The sequence below is a fragment of the Megalobrama amblycephala genome, linkage group LG15 (genome assembly GCF_018812025.1).
Source record: "Megalobrama amblycephala isolate DHTTF-2021 linkage group LG15, ASM1881202v1, whole genome shotgun sequence".
Lineage (NCBI taxonomy): Eukaryota > Metazoa > Chordata > Actinopteri > Cypriniformes > Xenocyprididae > Megalobrama > Megalobrama amblycephala.
In genome coordinates this window covers 16,056,086-16,078,849 of record NC_063058.1, presented here as the reverse complement: position 1 = coordinate 16,078,849, position 22,764 = coordinate 16,056,086, and the positions used below count along the sequence as shown (strand labels likewise).

The 22,764-nt window shown below is 35.8% G+C and overlaps 3 protein-coding genes across 3 annotated transcripts; 2 read left to right on the top strand and 1 right to left on the bottom strand.

The window, feature by feature from the left end:
- The first annotated feature begins 470 nt into the window (after positions 1–470).
- On the top strand, positions 471–8,297 carry lcat (lecithin-cholesterol acyltransferase). Its single transcript, XM_048159303.1, has 6 exons — positions 471–658; positions 873–1,029; positions 3,325–3,440; positions 3,520–3,615; positions 3,751–3,975; positions 7,192–8,297. Exons 1-6 carry the CDS (start codon positions 514–516, stop codon positions 7,767–7,769), a joined length of 1,317 nt encoding a protein of 438 aa, XP_048015260.1. The 5' UTR covers positions 471–513; the 3' UTR covers positions 7,770–8,297.
- Positions 8,298–11,874: 3,577 nt separating this feature from the next.
- Positions 11,875–20,233, top strand: pla2g15 (phospholipase A2, group XV). Its single transcript, XM_048159360.1, has 6 exons — positions 11,875–12,182; positions 14,481–14,637; positions 16,168–16,286; positions 16,372–16,470; positions 16,561–16,785; positions 18,727–20,233. The coding sequence occupies exons 1-6, from the start codon at positions 12,050–12,052 to the stop codon at positions 19,236–19,238; spliced, it is 1,245 nt and encodes a 414-aa protein (XP_048015317.1). The 5' UTR covers positions 11,875–12,049; the 3' UTR covers positions 19,239–20,233.
- Positions 20,234–20,257: 24 nt separating this feature from the next.
- On the bottom strand, positions 20,258–22,044 carry usb1 (U6 snRNA biogenesis 1). The gene is given in 8 exon segments (XM_048159363.1): positions 20,258–20,599; positions 20,727–20,810; positions 20,902–20,987; positions 20,990–21,006; positions 21,104–21,157; positions 21,241–21,424; positions 21,497–21,690; positions 21,774–22,044. Coding segments are annotated over 8 exon segments (831 nt in total). The 5' UTR covers positions 21,881–22,044; the 3' UTR covers positions 20,258–20,494.
- Between the last annotated feature and the right edge of the window lie 720 nt (positions 22,045–22,764).

The following is a 22,764-nucleotide window of genomic DNA, read 5'->3' as shown; positions in this document are numbered from 1 at the left end:
AGACGTTACATTTATTATTATTTTTATTTTATTTTATTTTTTCATTAATTTTAAAAATGTTGTATTTATAAATATAAGAATAAATGATAATAAAACCGAATTATAAAATTATTGTTAATGTTAATAATAAAACATATCAAAAGATTATTTAACTAGGCTAATAAAACAATTTACTAATCTTCTACTGTCAGATTAAAAACAGACATCTCAAAACTATAGGCTAATATGTGGAACTCATGTGTGTTTATCTTTTCAACACACTAAAATGATTTTTTTGTTGTGCTTTTGATTGACCCAAGCTTTTTTTTTTTTCCGTGTATGTTTGCACCTAATCCTGTTGTGACTGAAATATATCCTTATAATGTAATCATCACACACAGTAGGAGCTCGTAGTGTGTTTACAGTCCGGTGACCTCAGGTTCTGACACACTCACCGCCCCCTCGCGACGCCTCACAAGACGAACGCATTAATAGATCAGAGGCAGACAGACAAACACAGACACAAGCAGCACTATGGGATGTTCGGGTTCCTTCACACGCATTGCATTTCTTCTGATTGCACTGCACCAGACCTCTGGATTCTGGTTATTTAACGTTATCTTCCCTCCGACAGCCAAACCTCGCGTCATTAATAATAGCACTCCTCCTCTTATCATAGGTAAGCAGTCTTACATTCATAGTTTGGATATTTAAGTTGAGGGGTTTAGTTTAAAGTGTTTTCTATAGGATTTGGTTCATTAATTTAGTCAAAAGTGTACATAAGGCAACTTAGACAAGATAACAGTTATATTTTGTGTAGTTTGTTGTAAGGTCCATCTTTGGTAAAAAGATATGTGTGTGATTTTTACTAATTTTTGACCCCTTTGGAACAGTACCTGGAAATTTGGGTAATCGCCTGGAGGCCAAAATAGACAAGCCCACACTGGTGCACTGGATGTGTTACAAGAAATCCGAAGACTGGTTTACCCTCTGGATTGATCTAAACATGTTCATGCCCATTGGAGTTGACTGCTGGATTGATAATATAAGGTAAACCGACTATAAAAGCAAACTTTAACAATACATCTTTTGTAACTTTTAACAAAAGCTTTATATATACACTACCGTTCAAAAGTTTGGGGTCAGTACGATTTTTTAATGTTTTAAAGGAAGTATCTTCTACTCACTGAGCCTGCATTTATTTGATTAAAAATACAAACAAAAACAGTAATATTGTGAATTATTATTCCAATTTAAAACAGCTGTTTTCTATGTCAATATACTTATTCATGTGATGGAAAAGCTGAATTTTCAGCATCATTACTCCAGTCTTCACTGTCACATGATCCTTCAGAAATCATTCTAATATGATGATTTGATGCTCAAGAAACATTTATGATTATTATCAATGTTGAAAACAGTTATTTACATTTTTATTTCATGATGCTATGATGAATAGAAAGTTCAAAAGAACAGCATTTATCTGAAATCTAAATCTTCTGTAGCATTATACACTGCCATTCAAAAGTTTGGGGTCAGTAAGAATTTGAATTTTATTTTTGGGGATAGAAATAAAATTAATCAATACTTTTATTCATCAAGGATGAGTTAAACTGATCAAAAGTTACAGTAAAGACAATTATAATGTTAGAAAATATTCTATTTTAAATAAATGCTGTTCTTTTGAACTTTCTATTCAGCGAAGAATTTTGAAAAAAAAATTGTACGCAACTGTTTTCAACATTGATAATAATCATAAATGTTTCTTGAGCATCAAATCATCATATTAGATTGATTTCGGAAGGATCATGTGACACTGAAGACTGGAGTAATGATGCTGAAAATTCAGCTTTGATCACAGGAATAAATTACACTTTACTGTATATTGACATAGAAAACAGCTGTTTTAAATTGGAATAATATTTCACAATATTACTGTTTTTGTTTGTATTTTTAATCAAATAAATGCAGGCTTGGTGAGCAGAAGATACTTCTTTTAAAACATAAAAAAATTTTACTGACCCCAAACTTTTGAACGGTAGTGTATACACTACCAGTCAAAAGTTTGGAAACATTACTATTTTTAATGTTTTTGAACAAAGTCTCTTATGCTCATTAAGGCTGCATTCATTTCATAATAAATACAGAAAAAACAATAATATTGTGAAATATTATTACAATTTAAAATGATGGTTTTCTATTTTAATATACTTTAAAATATAATTTATTTCTGTGATCAAAGCTGAATTTTCAGCATCATTACTCCAGTCTTCAGTGTCACATGATCCTTCAGAAATCATTCTAATATGCTGATTTGATACTAGTTATGATCAATGTTGGAAACAGTTGTGCTGCTTAATATTATTTTATAACCTGTGATACTTTTCCAGGATTCTTTGATGAATAAAAAGTTTACAAATATCAGCATTTATTTAAAATAGAAAACTTTTGTAACAATATACACTACCATTCAAAAGTCAATTTTTTTCTTTCTTTTTTTTTTTTTGAAAGAGATTAATATTTTTATTCAGCATGGATGTGTTAAATTGATAAAAAGTGATAGTAAAGATTTATATTGTTAGAAAAGATTTATATTTTGAATAAATGCTGTTCTTTTTAACCTTTTATTCATCAATGAATCCTGAAAAAAGTATCACAGGTTCCAAAAAAAAATGTTTTCAACATTGATAATAACTGAGTATCAAATCAGCATATCAGAATGATTGCTGAAGGATCATGTGACACTGAAGACTGGAGTAATGATGCTGAAAATTCAGCTTTGCATCACAGGAATAAATTATATTTTAAAGTATATTAAAATGGAAAACCATTATTTTAAATTGTAATAATATTTCACAATATTATTGTTTTTTCTCTATTTATTATGAAATAAATGCAGCCTTAATGAGCATAAGAGACTTTGCTCAAAAACATTAAAAATAATAATGTTTCCAAACTTTTGACTGGTAATTTTTAGTTTTATGCTTGAATTTTAGTATTACTCAATATTTAAACTGCTTGTTTTGTCTCGTGTGTGCGCAAATGAACAGATTGGCCCCTTTTTTAGGTACCTCTTATTTATTGACAACTGTTTCCTAATCATCCTCAGTTCTGTATTTCAGGTCATTGACCTTTTGTATATTGCTTTTGGAGGGTTCTCAAAGGCTGATGTCATAAGGACAGGCCAATGTATCATAACATTAATATCAGTCTAATGTTTATTATCAGAAGCTGCAATTTATTTGCAATTTATGAATTTATTTGAAGCCATTTATACAATACAATTTCTTGTTTTTCTTTGGTTCAAACTTGATATGAATGTAACAGTTGCATCTTTTTGTGCAGAATTGTGTACAACAGGACAAGTCGCAAGACATCGAATGCACCCGGGGTGGAGGTCAGGGTCCCTGGATTTGGACAGACGCACCCTATAGAGTTTCTTGACTTAAATAAGCTGACAGGTGAGAATAACATCTCAAGTAATTGGACTTCTTACATCACAACATCTGCATTTTCATCCTGAAGTACATTATGTTCTAGGTTACCTTCATACCATGGTTCAACATCTGGTCAGCATTGGATATGTGCGAAATGAGACTGTCCGTGGTGCTCCGTATGACTGGAGAATCGCTCCAAGTAAGTTAAATGACAACAACAATCATTTCACCATAGCACAAAACAAATAGTAGCCTTTACATCTGGACTATTAAACTGTAGAGCTCCAACTCAACTCAAATATATTTGTGAACTTTTATGTTTGGTGCCACATAGATGAGCAGGAGGAGTATTTTTCACGTCTGAAAAACTTGGTGGAAGAGATGTATGATGAGTACAAGCAACCAGTCTACCTTCTGGGCCATAGCATGGGCAACAACTACATCCTGTACTTCCTCAACCAGCAGACTCAGGACTGGAAAGACCATTACATTAAGGGCTTCATCTCTCTGGGAGCACCTTGGGGTGGCGCTGTGAAGCCGCTCAGAGTCTTAGCATCAGGTACAGTGAAGAAAACATCATCCATATTTATAGTGTCAACTATATGTTTCTGTGATTAAAAATGTCAGAGTATTCCTTATTTAAAAGGCACATGCGAAAAAAGGATGAGGCCTGGTTGAGTTAGTTAGTAGTGTGTTGAAACTCGTGGTTATGGTAAAGGGTGTTTATTTCCTAAACACACTCGAAGCGGTTGACCAGTCACAACACATGTGTCCAGCTGACCAATCAGAGCGCACTCCACTTTTCAGGAGGGGCTTTATAGAGACAGGAACTAAACAGAGCGTTACTGACAGACTGGGAAGAGAGGTGCTGCAACAATGTCAAATATGTGAAAAATAATGTGTTTTTTGAACATTCAAGCATTAAAAACATATGCTTGTTAAGTCTAACGTCATGAGTCACCACTTCTGGGGCCAAACCATAGACTGTAAAAAAGACGCACCATCACTCTCTTCCATTGTAGTAAGTGAAGCCGCCAGTGTGCCAATATGGCGCTGACATCTCGAGTCTTGAGTCTGCGCATGGAGTCCGAGTCTGCGCAGTAATAAGCGCAAAGTGGAGCCGCGATATCAAGGTCCCGCCCACATTCCCGTAAAATTGGTTATTACTGCAGAACAACACATGTCGGTGTGAAATAAACAGTTCAGGAAATGTAAAAATTAAAGTTAAAGCTCCGATCTCCTCCTGAAGATCCAGAAAAAAGTTCATTGGTGCTTCAGTGAGAAGCTGTCAATCTCAGCTGTCAATCATGACGTCAAAACCTGCCTTTTTATAGCATCAAATAACTAGCTAAAATCAAACTTATTTAAAGAACGAACACTTTAAATAACATCAGCGTGATAAAAACTGCCTAAAATGACAGAAACCATCTTTGGAAAAAAAAAAATTGGCATGTTGACATTGACATCTCTTTCCCTGCCATTGACAGAATTTTCCATCATTTATAAAACAACGCTTCCCCGCCATTGACGGAATTTTCCATAATTTATGAAACAACGCATCCCCCCATTGACGGAATTTTCCATCGTTTATAAAACAATGCTTCCCCGCCATTGACGGAATTTTCCATCGTTTATAAAACAACGCTTCCCCGCCATTGACGGAATTTTCCATCGTTTATAAAACAACGCTTCCCCGCCATTGACGGAATTTTCCATCATTTATGAAACAACGCTTAACCGCCATTGACGAAATTTTCCATCATTTATAAAAAAACGCTTCCCCGCTATTGACGTAATTTTCCATAATTTATAAAACAGCGCTTCCCCGCCATTGACGGAATTTTCCATCATTTATGAAACAACGCTTCCCCGCCATTGACGGAATTTTCCATCGTTTATAAAACAACGCTTCCCCGCCATTGACGGAATTTTCCATCATTTATGAAACAACGCTTAACCGCCATTGACGAAATTTTCCATCATTTATAAAAAAACGCTTCCCCGCTATTGACGTAATTTTCCATAATTTATAAAACAGCGCTTCCCCGCCATTGACGGAATTTTCCATCATTTATGAAACAACGCTTCCCCGCCATTGACGAAATTTTACATCATTTATGAAACAACGCTTCCCCGCCATTGACGAAATTTTCCATCATTTATGAAATAATGCTTCCCCACTATTGACAGAATTTTCCATCATTTATAAAAAAACGCTTCCCCGCTATTGACGGAATTTTCCATAATTTATAAAACAACGCTTCCCCGCCATTGACGGAATTTTCCATCATTTATGAAACAACGCTTCCCCGCCATTGACAAAATTTTCCATCATTTATGAAACAACGCTTCCCCACCATTGACGGAATTTTCCATAATTCATTAAACAACGCTTCCCCGCCATTGACAGAATTTTCCATCATTTATGATACAACGCTTAACCGCCATTGACGAAATTTTCCATCATTTATGAAACAACGCTTCCCCACCATTGACGGAATTTTCCATAATTCATTAAACAACGCTTCACCGTCATTGACGGAATTTTCCATCATTTATGAAACAACGCTTCCCCGCCATTGACAGAATTTTCCATCATTTATGAAACAACGCTTAACCGCCATTGACGAAATTTTCCATCATTTATGAAACAACGCTTCCCCGCTATTGACAGAATTTTCCATAATTTATAAAACAACGCTTCCCCGCCATTGACAAAATTTTCCATCATTTATAAAACAACGCTTCCCCGCCATTGACGGAATTTTCCATAATTCATTAAACAACGCTTCCCCGTCATTGACGGAATTTTCCATAATTCATTAAACAACGCTTCCCCGTCATTGACAGAATTTTCCATCATTTATGAAACAACGCTTAACCGCCATTGACGAAATTTTCCATAATTTATGAAACAACGCTTCCCCGCTATTGACAAAATTTTCCATCATTTATAAAACAACGCTTCCCCGCCATTGACGGAATTTTCCATCATTTATGAAACAACGCTTCCCCGCCATTGACAAAATTTTACAGAAAAAAGTCAGTTAGTGCTTCAGTGAAAAGCTGTCAATCATGATGTCAAAACCCGCCTTTTTATAGCATCAAATAACTACCTAAAAACAAACTTATTTAAAGAACGAACACTTTAAATAACATCAGCGTGATAAAAACTGCCTAAAATGACAGAAACCATCTTTGGAAAAAAAAAATTGACATGTAATTTGACTTTGGTTTGTCTCACGTCCCATTACATTACATGGAGAGGGCGAGGTTTATGACCTATACTGCGTCCAACCACCTGGGGGTGATCAAGATGCTTTAGCTTCACTTTTCAGGACTCTTGTGGCACACTTGGTCCAAATGCTCTACCAGTTGCCCCAAGAAAACAACAAACGGTGTCAATATACACTTACAATGTGATGTAATACTACCAAAAAATTATAATCCTACACTTTATCTCCATACTGAAATCCCAGATGGCCAGACAGTGATTCAACTTTTATAAATCATTAAAAAAAAAAAATTGTGTCTGGGATGCTGTCAGCACGGAGACTGTATTGTACACCGCATGTTTTTAAAAGTTTAGCTTACGTGTGTAAAATGAATAAATAGTGCTCATAAATGGCTGTTGAGACTGTATTATCAAGTGAAACGAGTAGAGGCTTGGACCCAGAAACAGCATTCTTACATCACAACTTAAAGCAGATTCTAGTAGAAAAGCATAATATGGCCTCTTTAAATGAGTTTTGGTCTTTATTTTATGCCTTTTTAGGTGAAAATGATGGCATACCCTTCGTGTCCAATATAAAAATCCGCGAAGAGCAACGGATGACGACCACAAACCCGTGGATGATCCCTGCTGAAGAGGCGTGGTCCAAAGACCACACCTTCATCTCCACCCCCTTTTTCAACTACACCAACCAGGACTACCAGCAGTTCTTCAAAGACATTGACTTTGAGGACGGCTGGTACATGTGGGAGGACACCAGAAACCTCACAGCCGGCCTGCCTACACCTGGAGTCGAGGTCTACTGCTTCTACGGGGTGGGACTCCCTACACCCGTGACCTACGTGTATGACGAGCAGTTTCCGAATGCCGACCCCGTAGATATTATTTATGATGATGGCGATGACACAGTGGACAGCCGCAGCATGAGTCTCTGTAAGCGGTGGATAGGGAAGCAGGACCAAGCTGTGCATGTGACAGAGTTCAGAGGCATGGCTCATTTGGACATGGTCTTTAATCACAAGGTGCTGACAGCAGTCCAGAGAATTCTGGAGGGAAAGTACCATGACGAGAAGCACGTCAGCATTGAACAGCCTCCATCTCTTAGCCTTAGTTTTGTGTGACATATTCCCAACTGTACACTGGTATCATGTACAAAAGTATTGCTGTGTTCACGCCATGTTGTAATTACCGTAATTACATGATGACAACCCGTGATGTTCTCCTTGGAGATGTTCATGTCCTCGAACACAGAATAATGCATTTCTATGGCAACACCAAAATGAATCTGTAGCGGACATGTGACGTGGTACAAGTCAGAGCTCTCCGAAAATTTTGAGTTTACAAGTTCTATGAGGACGTAAGTGCTTTTTAGAAGTCGGAATCTCGTAATTACAGTAATTCCGACATGGCGTGAACACACCTTATGTCTTAAACATCTCTTTGTATTGGTTTATATTAACTCTTTCCCTGTCATTGACAGAATTTTCCATCATTTATAAAACAACGCTTCCCTGCCATTGATGGAATTTTCCATAATTTATAAAACAACGCTTCCCAGCCATTGACGGAATGTTCCATCATTTATAAAACAACGCTTCCCCGTCATTGACGGAATTTTCCATCATTTATAAAACAGCGCTTCCCCATCATTGACGGAATTTTCCATCATTTATGAAACAACGCTTCCCCGTCATTGACGGAATTTTCCATCATTTATGAAACAACGCTTCCCCGCCATTGGTGGAATTTTCCATCATTTATAAAACAACGCTTCCCCGTCATTGACGGAATTTTCCATCATTTATGAAACAACGCTTCCCCGCCATTGATGGAATTTTCCATCATTTATGAAACAACGCTTCCCCACCATTGACGGAATTTTCCATCATTTATGAAACAACGCTTCCCCGTCATTGACGGAATTTTCCATCATTTATGAAACAACGCTTCCCCGTCATTGACGGAATTTTCCATCATTTATGAAACAACGCTTCCCCGCCATTGATGGAATTTTCCATCATTTATGAAACAACACTTCCCTGTCATTGACGGAATTTTCCATCATTTATAAAACAACGCTTCCCCGCCATTGACGGAATTTTCCATCATTTATAAAACAGCGCTTCCCCATCATTGACGGAATTTTCCATCATTTATGAAACAACGCTTCCCCGTCATTGACGGAATTTTCCATCATTTATGAAACAACGCTTCCCCGCCATTGATGGAATTTTCCATCATTTATGAAACAACACTTCCCTGTCATTGACGGAATTTTCCATCATTTATAAAACAACGCTTCCCCGCCATTGACGGAATTTTCCATCATTTATGAAACAACGCTTCCCCGCCATTGACGGAATTTTCCATCATTTATAAAACAGCGCTTCCCCATCATTGACGGAATTTTCCATCATTTATGAAACAACGCTTCCCCGCCATTGACGGAATTTTCCCTAATTCATTAAACAACGCTTCCCAGCCATTGATGGAATTTTCCATCATTTATGAAACAACACTTCCCTGTCATTGACGGAATTTTCCATCATTTATGAAACAACGCTTCCCCGCCATTGACGGAATTTTCCATCATTTATAAAACAGCGCTTCCCCATCATTGACGGAATTTTCCATCATTTATGAAACAACGCTTCCCCGTCATTGACGGAATTTTCCATCATTTATGAAACAACGCTTCCCCGCCATTGATGGAATTTTCCATCATTTATGAAACAACACTTCCCTGTCATTGACGGAATTTTCCATCATTTATAAAACAACGCTTCCCCGCCATTGACGGAATTTTCCATCATTTATGAAACAACGCTTCCCCGCCATTGACGGAATTTTCCATCATTTATAAAACAGCGCTTCCCCATCATTGACGGAATTTTCCATCATTTATGAAACAACGCTTCCCGCCATTGACGGAATTTTCCCTAATTCATTAAACAACGCTTCCCAGCCATTGATGGAATTTTCCATCATTTATGAAACAACGCTTCCCCGCCATTGATGGAATTTTCCCTAATTCATTAAACAACGCTTCCCAGCCATTGATGGAATTTTCCATCATTTATGAAACAACGCTTCCCTGCCATTGATGGAATTTTTCATCTTTTCACTGTTATACAGTAGGGGGCACTATTACGCATCTTCTGAAAGAGTACAGAATCTCCTGATCAAACCACATGCAAAAAAGGAGCAGAAACAAGTGATAAAAGCATTGCTTATGCACATTGTAATCTTTGGGGAAAAAACATGGCTTTCTCAGCTTTTTGTTCAAAAAGTTGCTTTTTTTATGAAACTTACCCACATTCAAGTGTTGAAAAAAAAAGAATGCATGAAGCTAGAAAAAATTTTTTTGTTTGTTATATTAAGGGGAAAGTTCAATTTTTGTGAAAATGATCAAAAACGCTGGTGGTGGCTGGCAACTTTTAAAAAAATGCTGGTGGGAAAAGAGTTAATAGGTATGATATAGTCATTTTTTTTCTTTGTTACAGTGTAGAACTGTATTTGTATTATACAGAATTTTATTTAATCTGTACATTAAAGATTACAGACATCATAGCTCTTAAAGTATAAAATGTATTAGATGTTTCTTTTTTGTATAACACAGCATAACTTAAACTATGCTACCATAATATGTTAATCACATTTCATGTATAAAAAGGATCATATTACTAGTTAAACGGCTGCTTACTATAAATATAAAAATATGTTTATCCATATTAATAGTCATTGTTATTTGTACACTGTCTGTACACAGTACTGATAATATTTGTTGAACTCTGTAACCTTTGAACTGGTTTAGAAGTTCTACGTCTAGTAAACATCAGCTTTTTGCAAACAAATTAAAACACATTAGACAAAGGTTCAGAGTTCACACAGAAACTGGCAGTCATTTTGCCAGGAAATCTTTCCTTGCTTAGTTGGAAAACTTAATTGATCGTTTCTTTTGAAATATAGATATTTTGGCAGTAGGAATCTTTTAATCAGTAACTCGGTTTGGTAATATCTCTTTTTTCCTCCTTAAATCTCTATGATCTTTGAACATCATCCTCACACTGAGTGAAACAGCAACCTACATGTGCAATATAACAATAATTCAATGATCACCCCCTTCAGTCATGATTACATGCACACTATAGTGCAAATTTGAGTGCTTTTTGATTATACATTTTAATGCTTACTACACAATACACACAATTTCATTAACATAATAATATTATTAAGTAAATATTGTGTTATCCGTACATTAGTAGTGCACAATTTTGTATTTTTTCAGTTTTTTTATATAAAGTTTTTATTGCGTTTTAGTATTTTAGTACTTAAATAAGTTGTTATGGTTTTAGTTTTTGATATAAAGCTGAAATATAATAAAATAAAAAACATGACTTGGCAAATAAATGAAATTTTAAGTTGAATGCTGAAATTACTATAACTAAAACTGAAATAAAAATAAAGGTATAGAGAAATATTTAAAAAAAATCAAATGTCAACAATATTATTAAAACTTCAACTAAAATGACAGTGCAAATTGAAACTATAAAAAAAAGATATAAATATATTAAAAATAGACTATAATAGCATATAAACAATACTAATTTAGCATGTCTGGAATTGACCAGTTAACATTGACGATCAGAGCTCTTGTTTTTAAATAATAATTATTATAAAAATACAATTTATTAAATTGTATTGAGAAAGAGATAATACATAATATTATTTAAATACATACATTTAGAGATTCTGTACTCTTTCATAATAAATTTAATGCATACATTTTACATTATTAAGAAAATCTGTAAAAGTAAAACTTAATAATTTTGTTCAGGCAGGATCATTTTGTAGGCTATTTTGCTCGAGGTTCCCTGATTAACAAATTAAGGCTTTAATTCTGAAGCATAAATTACATACATAATATAGTAGTTGTATATAATATAGTTGTATATAACATAATATAATAATCTATATAGTAGTTGTAGTCCTTAATTAACATCTTAGATTGTTTTTGAAGCCCATTTTTGTCACATTTTTCATGTACTAAGTGAAATTTATTTATTTATTTTTTATCTTTTTTTAATTATTATTATTGAATATTAACAAGAACAGAGTACTAAGTGAAATTTATAGTGCAGAAAACAAAATCAATTCTTGCAGCCTTGCCATTATCGAACTGTCTTTCGAAGCTCCGCCCACCGACTCGATGTGTTCTGCCATTGTTTATTCGTGTCTAGTGGCTTTAAAAACACCTCGTACTTGATCAGCACATTGTGTTCATCACAGTCACTGTCGCTCAGACCCAGAAGAGACACTTCTCAGATCACTCTTAACCTCACAATGGACAGATAAACACAAATGCACCCTTGATCCTGTTTGGTGTGAGCCACTGAGAGAGATGCTTCCCTGTCATCGGTTGAACCTCGCGATTCTCCAGCTGTGTTTGCTGTCGTTGGTGTCATTTACCGACAGCAGAAGTTTGAAATGCTCCCCGGGGAAAGTGTGCTCAGATCGACCGCCTGTTGTTCTTAGTAAGTCCTTTTATTACAGAACATCCTTTTTTTGTTGTAATGTCCTGTTGCTTTTCTGTTCTTGACGCAAGACACAGTTGTTTACTTGTCTCATGATGTACTGTCATACGGTCTGTGTCTCAAAACATAGTGAGCCGCCTACATAGGCAACACTAACGCTGTCCAGATAGCTCAAAATGTTGTCTAGATAGCGTTTGCATGAACATGAGATGTTGTTATATAATGCAGGCACTATTACAGGATGTACAGTAGTGTTTAACCTCATATCCATGCATTTTATAGTATTATAGGCTATTCAGTATATGAATGTATTTATAACCAGATCTTAAACTAGTGTCCTAACGCTTCTTGAAATGTGTCGATATTTATTTAACAGTTTAAAGCACGTGACCAAACAGCTGTGAGCTTATGATTTTTCAGTTGAGCTGTCGAAGGCGGCGAAAGCTGGTCCAACAAGAGTATAAACAAAGCGATTGACTTTTATATGTTGTATTTGTGTTGTTTTATACTGTCTTGTTTACTGCCATTTTCTTCTTTGTTTCTGTTTATTTTTGCTTTGGCCGTTTCTCATATGACTAGGTCATATGACCTGAGGAAAATAAAAGACTTATTCAATGTCACTGATTGCGAAACCGGTCGTAGTAAAACAAGAAAATAACGTTATAAAGAAAATGTTATCTTTTATTCCCCTATTGGCAAATTCTGAAATGTATAAGAATATTTTATAAATTAAGACATTTTTCAGACTTTCTAGAAGTCTCGTGGTGTTTTTGACATGGTGCTGTCGTATTACCATATTTTGTTAGTGATATGAACCTTAAAGGGTTAGTTCACCCAAAAATGAAATTTCTGTCATTTATTACTCACCCTCATGCCGTTCCACACCCGTAAGACCTTCGTTAATCTTCGGAACGCAAATTAAGATATTTTTGTTGAAATCCGATGGCTCAGTGAGGCCTGCATAGGGAGCAATGACATTTCCTCTCTCAATATCCACAAAGGTACTAAAAACACATTTAAATCGGTTCATGTGAGTACAGTGGTTCAATATTAATATTATAAAGTTATAAAGAAATCACATGACTTTGGCGCTCCAAACCGCTGATTCAATACACTGATTCATTATGCTTCAAAGCTTCCTGAAGCAGTGTTTTGAAATCGGCCATCACTATATAAGTCGTTATTTTGTTTTTTTGGCGCTCCAAAAATATTCTCATCGCTTTATAATATTAATATTGAACCACTGTACTCCATGAACTGATTTAAATGTGTTTTTAGTACCTTTATGGATCTTGAGAGAGGAAATGTCATTTGCAGGCCTCACGGAGCCATCGGATTTCAACTAAAATATCTTAATTTGTGTTCTGAAGATGAACGAAGGTCTTACGGGTGTGGAACGGCATGAGGGCGAGTAATTAATGACAGAATTTTCATTTTTGGGTGAACTAACCCTTTAATAGTATAAGATACTTTGAAATATCTTAGAGTAGCATGTAAGTAATCTTACCATCACTAAAGTGAATATCTGTGTTTTGGAACATGAAATCAGGTTTTTAGTTGGTCCAAGATGGTTTTAATGTGGTCGTGTTCCAAAACCATTTCACCTCCTTGAGCTTGTACCACTTAGAAACCATCTAGCATCCTGCAAAACACACCTACCCATGTAGACTGGATTTTCCATCAGGTACTTTTTGTGAAAAAAAGGTTTGTCTTTATGTCTAAATATACACTACCATTATTCAGCAATAAAAAGATAGCTTAAATACATTACTTCTACAATAATATCTAAAGCACACTTTTAAGTACACTATTTGACAAGCCAATATTTACATGGCTCCTGATAGTAGGAGCACCAAAACTGATTGAGTCATGTGGTTTTAATGTTAAATATGTGATAAATGAATTCTGGATGTGGTGATTGACAATATAGACATGCAAACTTTGCAGGAAACTATACTTGGAAATATAGTGGGGGGTTAAAATGCTTCAAACTAGACCAAACTGGAAGAGATTAGTGATGATAGAGATGTTTAATCAGTAGGTGATAAAAAGGTAATCTCTTTTGAATGGTGATAGTGTCAAGTCTTTAATCAGTGATTCTTTGATCATATCTAAAGTAGTTTGTGAAGTGCTTCTTATGTGAAAACTCATTAAAGTCACTATAAAATTAAAATTGACAAATCTTTATTTATATATATATATATATATTGCATTATTTATTCTAATGTTGCATTATTTATCCTAAATTTTTTTATACAAAAAAATGTATTCTAATGATTATAAATGATTTATCCATAGTTCCAGGAGATCTCGGGAATCAGCTAGAAGCAAAACTGGACAAACCTAGTGTGGTGCACTACATCTGCTACAAGAAGACCGATGACTACTTCACGCTATGGCTCAACCTGGAGCTTCTGGTGCCTGTGGCCATTGACTGCTGGATTGATAACATGAGGTAAAGGACAAAAGTGCAGCTGAAACTGGAAGCTGTGCATGTGATGTACCGCTGGCATATGAAATCCATACTGCAACAACCTTTATAGAGTGCAACAGTCAGAAAAAAACTATTCATTTTCTCCATAGAGATAAACGATCATTTATAAACCTCACCTACTGTGAGCTATGTTGATTATTAAAGGATTAGTCCACTTTTAAATACACTTTTCCTGATAAATTTACTCACCCCCATGTCATCCAAGATGTTCATGTCTTTCTTTCGTCAGTCGAAAAGAAATGAAGGTTTTTGAGGAAAACATTCCAGGATTATTCTCCTTACAGTGGATTTCAATGGCTACCAACAGATTGAAGGTCAAAATTACAGTTTCAGTGCAGCTTCAAGGGTTTTAAACGATACCAGACGAGGAATAAGGGTCTTATCTAGCGAATCGATCTGTCATTTTCGAAAAAAATACAACCGTTTATGCTTTATAGACAAAATATCGCCTTGAACGTACTTTCCGCTTCCGCATTCTTCATAACGCATACGCTGAATGTCCTACGCCTTCCCTATTCAAGTTACGGAAAAAAACTAAACTGGCGCCGCGTTCGTTCCGTAAGTATTACCTTTTTTTCGAAAATGACCGATCAATTCGCTAGATAAGACCCTTATTACTCCTCTGGTATCGTTTAAAGCCCTTGAAGCTGCACTGAAACTGTAATTTTGACCTTCAATCTGTTGGTAGCCATTGAAATCCACTGTAAGGAGAAAAAATCCTGGAATGTTTTCCTCAAAAACCTTCATTTCTTTTCGACTGACGAAAGAAAGACATGAACATCTTGGATGACATGGGGGTGAGTAAATTTATCAGGAAAAGTGTATTTAAAAGTGGACTAATCCTTTAATCAATGGTATGTGCTTTTGCTGAAGCCATCAGTCTGCAATATTTCAACTTCATTTTAAATAAGCATGTTTAACAGCTGAATTTGTGGTGAAAAACTACATTACCCATGATGCTGTACAGAAAATTCCTCAAATCAAGAGTGTTGCAGTGAGCAAATCATGCCAAAAGAGCTGCAAGGAACAGGCACTCTGATGAAGCACCACGAATGACGTAATCAAGTTATTTCTCTACATATAATTAACAACTTTGAATGTTTTTTTTTTTTTAATTATTTTGCTATCGTTTTAATTTGTCATTCACAGTGCTTCATGGGATGTTCTTTCCTTCACTAAAGTACACAGTCTTGTCCCTTTGTTCAATTTTCAAATACCTTTTTGTTTCAAAGTTTGTTTCATCTTAGTTCATGGCTTATAACGCTTTAACAAAGCCTTTTTTTTTAAACCCCTATAGAAAAAATTAATGGAAAAAATACTTTTGGAAAGTGGGTGGGCACTAATGCACTAATTTCATTTTGAATATGAAATTGAATAGACATGATGTGCATTTTTTTTTTTTTAGATTGAAAGCATGCTTTTGCTTCTTTTAATTTCATATCACCTGCTTTAAATATGCAAATACGTCATCAGTATCTATTTTGTTTAAAGGCTACTGTACAATCGTACAACGCACCTCACTGAAGCTCCTCCGGGGGTGGATGTCAGAGTGCCTGGCTTTGGAAAGACGTATAGTTTGGAATATCTGGATCCCAGTAAACGGAGTGTGGGTGAGTGGAAAATGGGTGTTTATCTAATTATTAAAAAACTTGTAGATTGGTAACTGTTGTTTGAAGAGACTTTTGTCTGTTTCAGGCATGTACTTCTTCACCATAGTACAAGCACTAGTTGAATGGGGTTATACCAGAGACGACGATGTTCGAGGTGCCCCCTATGATTGGCGTAAAGCCCCCAGTGAGTATCTTCTTGTTCTACTTATGCACAAAAACAAAGTTCTGGGAATTGTCTTAATTGGAACATTTTTTCCCTGATCTGTACCTGTAGATGAGAATAAGGAGTACTTCCTGCGTCTGCAGCAGATGATTGAAGAGATGGCTAATAAGGCTGGAGGTCCTGTGGTCCTCATTGCACACAGTATGGGGAACATGTACACTCTCTATTTCCTTAATCAGCAACCACAGGCTTGGAAGGACCGGTACATCAAGGCATTTGTTTCTCTTGGACCTCCATGGGCTGGAGTGGCCAAAACTCTGAGAGTTATGGCAACAGGTATGGGCTAAATTTGTTGTGGAAGGAGATTTTGCTAAATTTAAGGTGCTGTATGTCTTTTTTTTTTTTTTGACCGTACTAAAGCATAAAAATATCATAGCATGTTTCCTAAATCTCAGCGAACATATTAAGTTCAAATACTTACCGAAAAGCAATGCTATAGCCAGTTTTTCTACTTTGAAATGTGCGTTCTGTGTCAGATTGTCTGTTTTGTTTTGGTCCGTGTGATCACACCCACTGACAATTTACTCAATAGTATGTCGACAACCTTAGGTTGTCAGACGGCGGAAAACACAGCGTATTGCAGCAATAGAAGCCAGCAAACGAACTGGTTCAGAGATCACAGATTCTACCAGACCTAAAAAAACCTTGTCAATAAAAACATTGCAAACATATGCATTAGCTGATCAACTTACAGTATAAGCTCATCGCTTTTCATTGTCAGTTGCGCTCGTTCCTGTTGCGTGTCCTCAATCTGGCAATCCCATTTCAGCCGCTAGCTGTTAACAATACATACTGCCCCTTTAATTTGATAAATTACCTGTGGCAGGCTAGCTACCATTCGTTTGTACGTCAATGATGTGGTGCTCATTTATTTATTTATTCCTATGTGAATTCATCCAAAAATACATTAAAAATGCAATTCACATACATATTTTTTTGAGGACGTAAAGTCAAAACTGTCATGGTAATACTACGGTCCTGATCTCATGATGAAGATAAAAATCTTGAAAAGAAAACCTCAAGTAGTTTGTACGGAAGAGGATTAGGGCCAAGCAATAATAAAAAATAAAACCATCTTGAGATTAAAGTTGTTAAATTTCGAGAAAAAAGTTGAAATAAAATGTTGAGAATAAACTAGTTAAATTACGAGAAAAAACTCGTTAAATTACGAGAAAAACGTCGAGATAAAATGTTGAGAATAAACTCGTTAAATTACGAGAAAGTCGAGATAAAATGTTGAGAATAAAGTCATTAAATTGAGAATGAGAACAAACTCGTTAAATTACGAGAAAAAAGTCGAGATAAAATGTTGAGAATAAAGTCATTAAATTACGAGAATAAAGTCAGTAAATTACGAGAATAAAGTCATTAAATTACGAGAACAAACTCGTTAAATTTCGAGAAAAAAGTCGAGATAAAATGTTGAGAATAAAGTCATTAAATTACGAGAATAAAGTCAGTAAATTACAAGAATAAACTCATTAAATTACGAGAATAAAGTCATTAAATTACGAGAACAAACTCGTTAAATTTCGAGTAAAAAGTCGAGATAAAATGTTGAGAATAAAGTCATTAAATTACGAGAATAAAGTCAGTAAATTATGAGAACAAACTCGTTAAATTTCGAGAAAAAAGTCGAGATAAAATGTTGAGAATAAAGTCATTAAATTACGAGAATAAAGTCATTAAATTACGAGAATAAACTCATTAAATTACGAGAAAAAAGTTGTTAAATTACGAGAATAAATTCGTTAATTTAATGACTTTATTCTCAACATTTTATCTTGACATTTTTCTCGAAATTTAACGAGTTTTTTCTCAATTTAACAACTTTAATCTCGAGATGGTTTTATTTTTTTATTATTGCTTGGCCCTAATCCTCTTCCGTAAATTTGGCATAATCTTGTATTATGTAATATTTTTTTAATAATAAAATGATTATTTAATAATAATTACTTTAAGGAAACTGCTAATTGTTATTATCAGATCATCACAGGTTTGGGGGGGGTGCTTGAGATCATCAACATGTCATCAGAGAAGTGATGTCGCTGCAAGAGGGAGGGGAATTTATTTTGATTAAAGATTATGAGGGCACATGAATTTGAAAAAGTGATGTGCATGGATAAATCATTTATAAGTACTGCAATACTCCATAAAAAAACAAGAATTGTCCATTTTGATCACTGCTTTGATCATTTGATTTTGGTTCCATCACAGGCGACAACAACCGCATTCCCGTCATCAGTCCGCTAAAAATCCGCACCCAGCAGCGAACGGCCGTCTCCACCGTCTGGCTCTTCCCCTACGCCCACTCCTGGCCCAAGGACATGGTCCTGGTTTCCACCCCCAACGCCAGCTACACAGTACAAGACTATCAGCGCTTCTTCAAAGATATTGACTATGAGGATGGCTGGGCCATGAGAGAGGACACAGAACCGCTGGTCAGTGCTCTTCAACCTCCGGGCGTTGCTGTCCACTGTCTTTACGGCAGCGGCATTCCCACACCTCAGGGCTACAATTACACAAACTTCCCAGATGTAGACCCCACCGTCATCAACGGGGATGGAGACGGAACCGTCAACTTGTTGAGTGCCATACAATGCAAACGCTGGAAGAGCCAGCAGACAAAGCCTGTTCACATGTTCGAGCTGCCTGGGAACGAGCACGTCGCCATGCTATTGAACGTAACCACAGTTAACTACATCCATGATGTGCTGTTTTCACCATGATTGCATCGAGGCTTCACACTTCCCCTCTTTAACTTTGAACTGATTATTCTGGTTTGCCAAACAGACAGGACTTGGTTCTGCTTTTTGGGTGGATGTCGATCACTTCTGGAGGATGTTCCTTACTGTAATTCATTTTCAGAGTTCCCTTATTGTGGAATTATCAGGACATCAACGTAAAATTGTCATAAACCGTTGGGCACAATCAGCATTTACAGAAATTCTTCTTTTTTTTATTTATTTTTTTTTTATTACTCCTCCGATCTAAAATTTGATCAGATCTAAAGTAATTTCCAGTTGTTCAATGTGAAATGGCAATTGCCTGCCGTTAATTCTTGTCAATTTACATTTTAAATATTGTCTCTTTTTTAAACCTTTTTCAATTTTTAACCTCCCATAGCCACAACTTCTTTAATCTAGAGATTTTATCTAGTGCTTTTTTAAATGTTTCTATCCGAATTGTACTGACACTGCAGTATTGCTGTCGATCCTACTTACAAGCAAGTGGCTATTTATCAGACTGTCTGTGACCAGTATTGATTTATGTATTTTTATCAGATGCTCTTGAATGTAGAATGTGCAACCCGACTGCTGGATATCTCATTATTGCTCAATTTATGTCGGTTTAACCTTTCTGACTGCATTTGCGCTATGCCCAAGATGGGTTAACCCATGTTACATGTGAACAAAGTCCGCTCTTGAATATACTGAACAATGATTTGAGAAGCAAATTATTTGTCGGTTTTTTTCCAAACATTTTTTTTGAATTGAAGTTGTAATTTAAAAGTACAACACTAACTGTGGAAAGTGAAACTTAGTCTTTCAGTTTCAGGATGTGGTGTGCTGCTCATAAACCGGTTTGATGGTAAAAAATGCAATGCTAAACCAGGGAGGGCCTGACTGTTTGTTGCTCAAACAACAGACAGTTGCGAACATGCCCTGGATTAGTGAAAATTACTGTGTTGCAATTATGTACAATAAAATGCTCTTTACCAAAATTGTAATAACTTAAAGAGATAGTATTTAGTGCAAATCCTTCATTGTATTTTGCAAACCTCAGAATCTACATAACTACTAAACAGTGTTTCATATGGAGGCTCCTTTCTGTCACAGAATAAAAATATTTTTAAAAAGCATATTGCGACTTTTTCTCACAAGTATGACTTTTTCTGAGAATTCTGAGTTTATATCTCATCTGAATTGAGATATAAACAAAGAAAAAATTTCTGTGGCAGAAATAAGCTTCCTAATTTTCAAGATCATTGGAGGGAGAAAAGAAAGACTTTATTTCCCGTTTTGCAGCGAAGCTCTGTGCAGTTGAGGCGTATGTGAAACGGTCCATCTTCATGAGTGTCAATGAGACTCTGTGAAAAGTAAAATCACAGGTTATTATAATTCAGATGGCAATGCCAAAAAACACCAACTCCTTGATCTTTGCCTTTTAATCAGTACTTATCCATGTTTAGTTTGTGATTCAGATCTGTTTCCTACCTGCAATTCCGATAAACATGCCTTTTTCAGTCTTTCCGTGTGGTCACCCACACACCAAGCAAGGCTTATGTGGAAAGAAGGATCCTATAATAAGTAAAGAAGGCTGTTAAATAAAAATTGATTGTTTTTAATCTAATCTTTGTTCATGAATGTGATATCAATGCCAGGTTTTTACCTTATAAAAGGTGCTTAGGCTGAATTCTTTCATGGTTTGATCCAATATTTTTATGAGCTCAAGCAACTGAGCGTTTCCAGTGAAGATTCCATACCAAGGAAGGTCCTGCATGAACTTTATGCCATTAAAACATTGCATTGAAATGGAAAAATAAACAATACACCGCCTAGTTAGGTCATTAACAGCAAAAGTAATTATATACCTAGTCTTTTCAGCATTAGAATACACCATCAGTTTATCCGCCAAGCAGAAAAACCTGAGGAAACAATCTGACTTAGATACTCAGCAAATTGCATATGTTATAATGAAACAATGAGGAGTTGATTATATAGCACAGACTTCTGGAAATGTGTCAGACCAGTCCGAATGGACTGGATGAACGGTTGAATCCAGTGATGCCGCAGAACAACTGTCTTTGATAGACTGAGGTGAAACTCTTCAGATACTTTCAGTGGGATGTCGTGAGCTGCCGCGACCACCATCATTTCATTGAGTACCTCCAGAAAGGCCTCCTCAGGCTCATCTAAAAAGGGTTAAAGGTCATTCAGGGATAAATTACAGTATCAATCTAAATACACTCAGGCAAAATCCTTACAAGGAATGAACACGTATGTAGCCCAGTTGCCCCGCTCATGCTGGAAGGACCGCAGTCGCCCTCCATGTTCATCACTTTTATCGGTCCACTGTTCTGATTCTCTGAACATCTCAGGAAGAGGCAGGCGAGGTGTCAAGTGGGCTGATTTGCCTGCTTTGCTTTTAACAGATCCATGATCCAAAGGTTCACTGGTGCTATTCGGGTAAAAGAGGAACTTAGAGCTCTATAAATGCAAATCAAAATAAAACTAAACGACATAAGATCAAACGCACCAAACCTGCTTTCATTGTCAAGTTTTCCTCTTTTCCTTGAAGGTGAGGAGTCATTTTTTGAAGAGTTTTCAGTTTCATCTTCAGAACTGCTACTACTGTAATTGACAATCATTCTAAGGGAGAAAAATATTAAAAACCGCACCAAAACACCATCTCAGATACGTGACGACATTTTTATTGTCATATGCAAAGCGCTTCCGATGGTTCTGCTTCTTCACAGCGTCCCTACAACAAACTATCGTTAACGAATCGTTCTTTTGAGTCGGATCTTTTACAATGCATCATTTGAACCGGTTCACATCACATGATTCCTTTACAAATCAGAATGAAGCGGTTCTGGCCAGTTGCATGAACTTAGTCACTAGGAACTAGTTTGACCAACTTGCAGTTAACCATTTTTCCAATTTAAATTACACCAATCTACATTTTTATGTAACAGACTTTAAAAAATGAGGACCACTCTTCAAGAAAAACATTGTGTCTTAACTTTTAAGACTAAGTGGTTTATGCAACAGGCCCAACAACCTAGTGTATGATTGTACTGCGAAATTTATGTTAGTAACCAAGTATTTACAAAAGTTGTAGAGAATATATGTTTACGACTTAATTGTACAACAGCGTATCAATACAGAAACGAAACCGTTTTAGATATCTTTTTTTTCTCAGCCAAGATATTACTGTCAATTTTAGTATTATATATTTTACATTATTAACTTTCCTTAATGGCTTTATTCAAAGCATAGATACTATTGTATGAGTGCGTAAGAACCGATTCTTTGAAACCAACCGTTCGAAAGAACCGATTCAGAAAATGGTTCGGACCTCTCATCGCAAAAAAAAACAAACGGTGCTTCATCACAGCGTCCCACTACAGCAAATGTTGATTCAAATGGTTCCGACTTTTTTGCATTCCTTCCTTACAAAATAAAGCGCAGCTGCTGTCAACATTGCATCTCAGCAATAACCATAAACTCTACAATACAATATTCATACGAA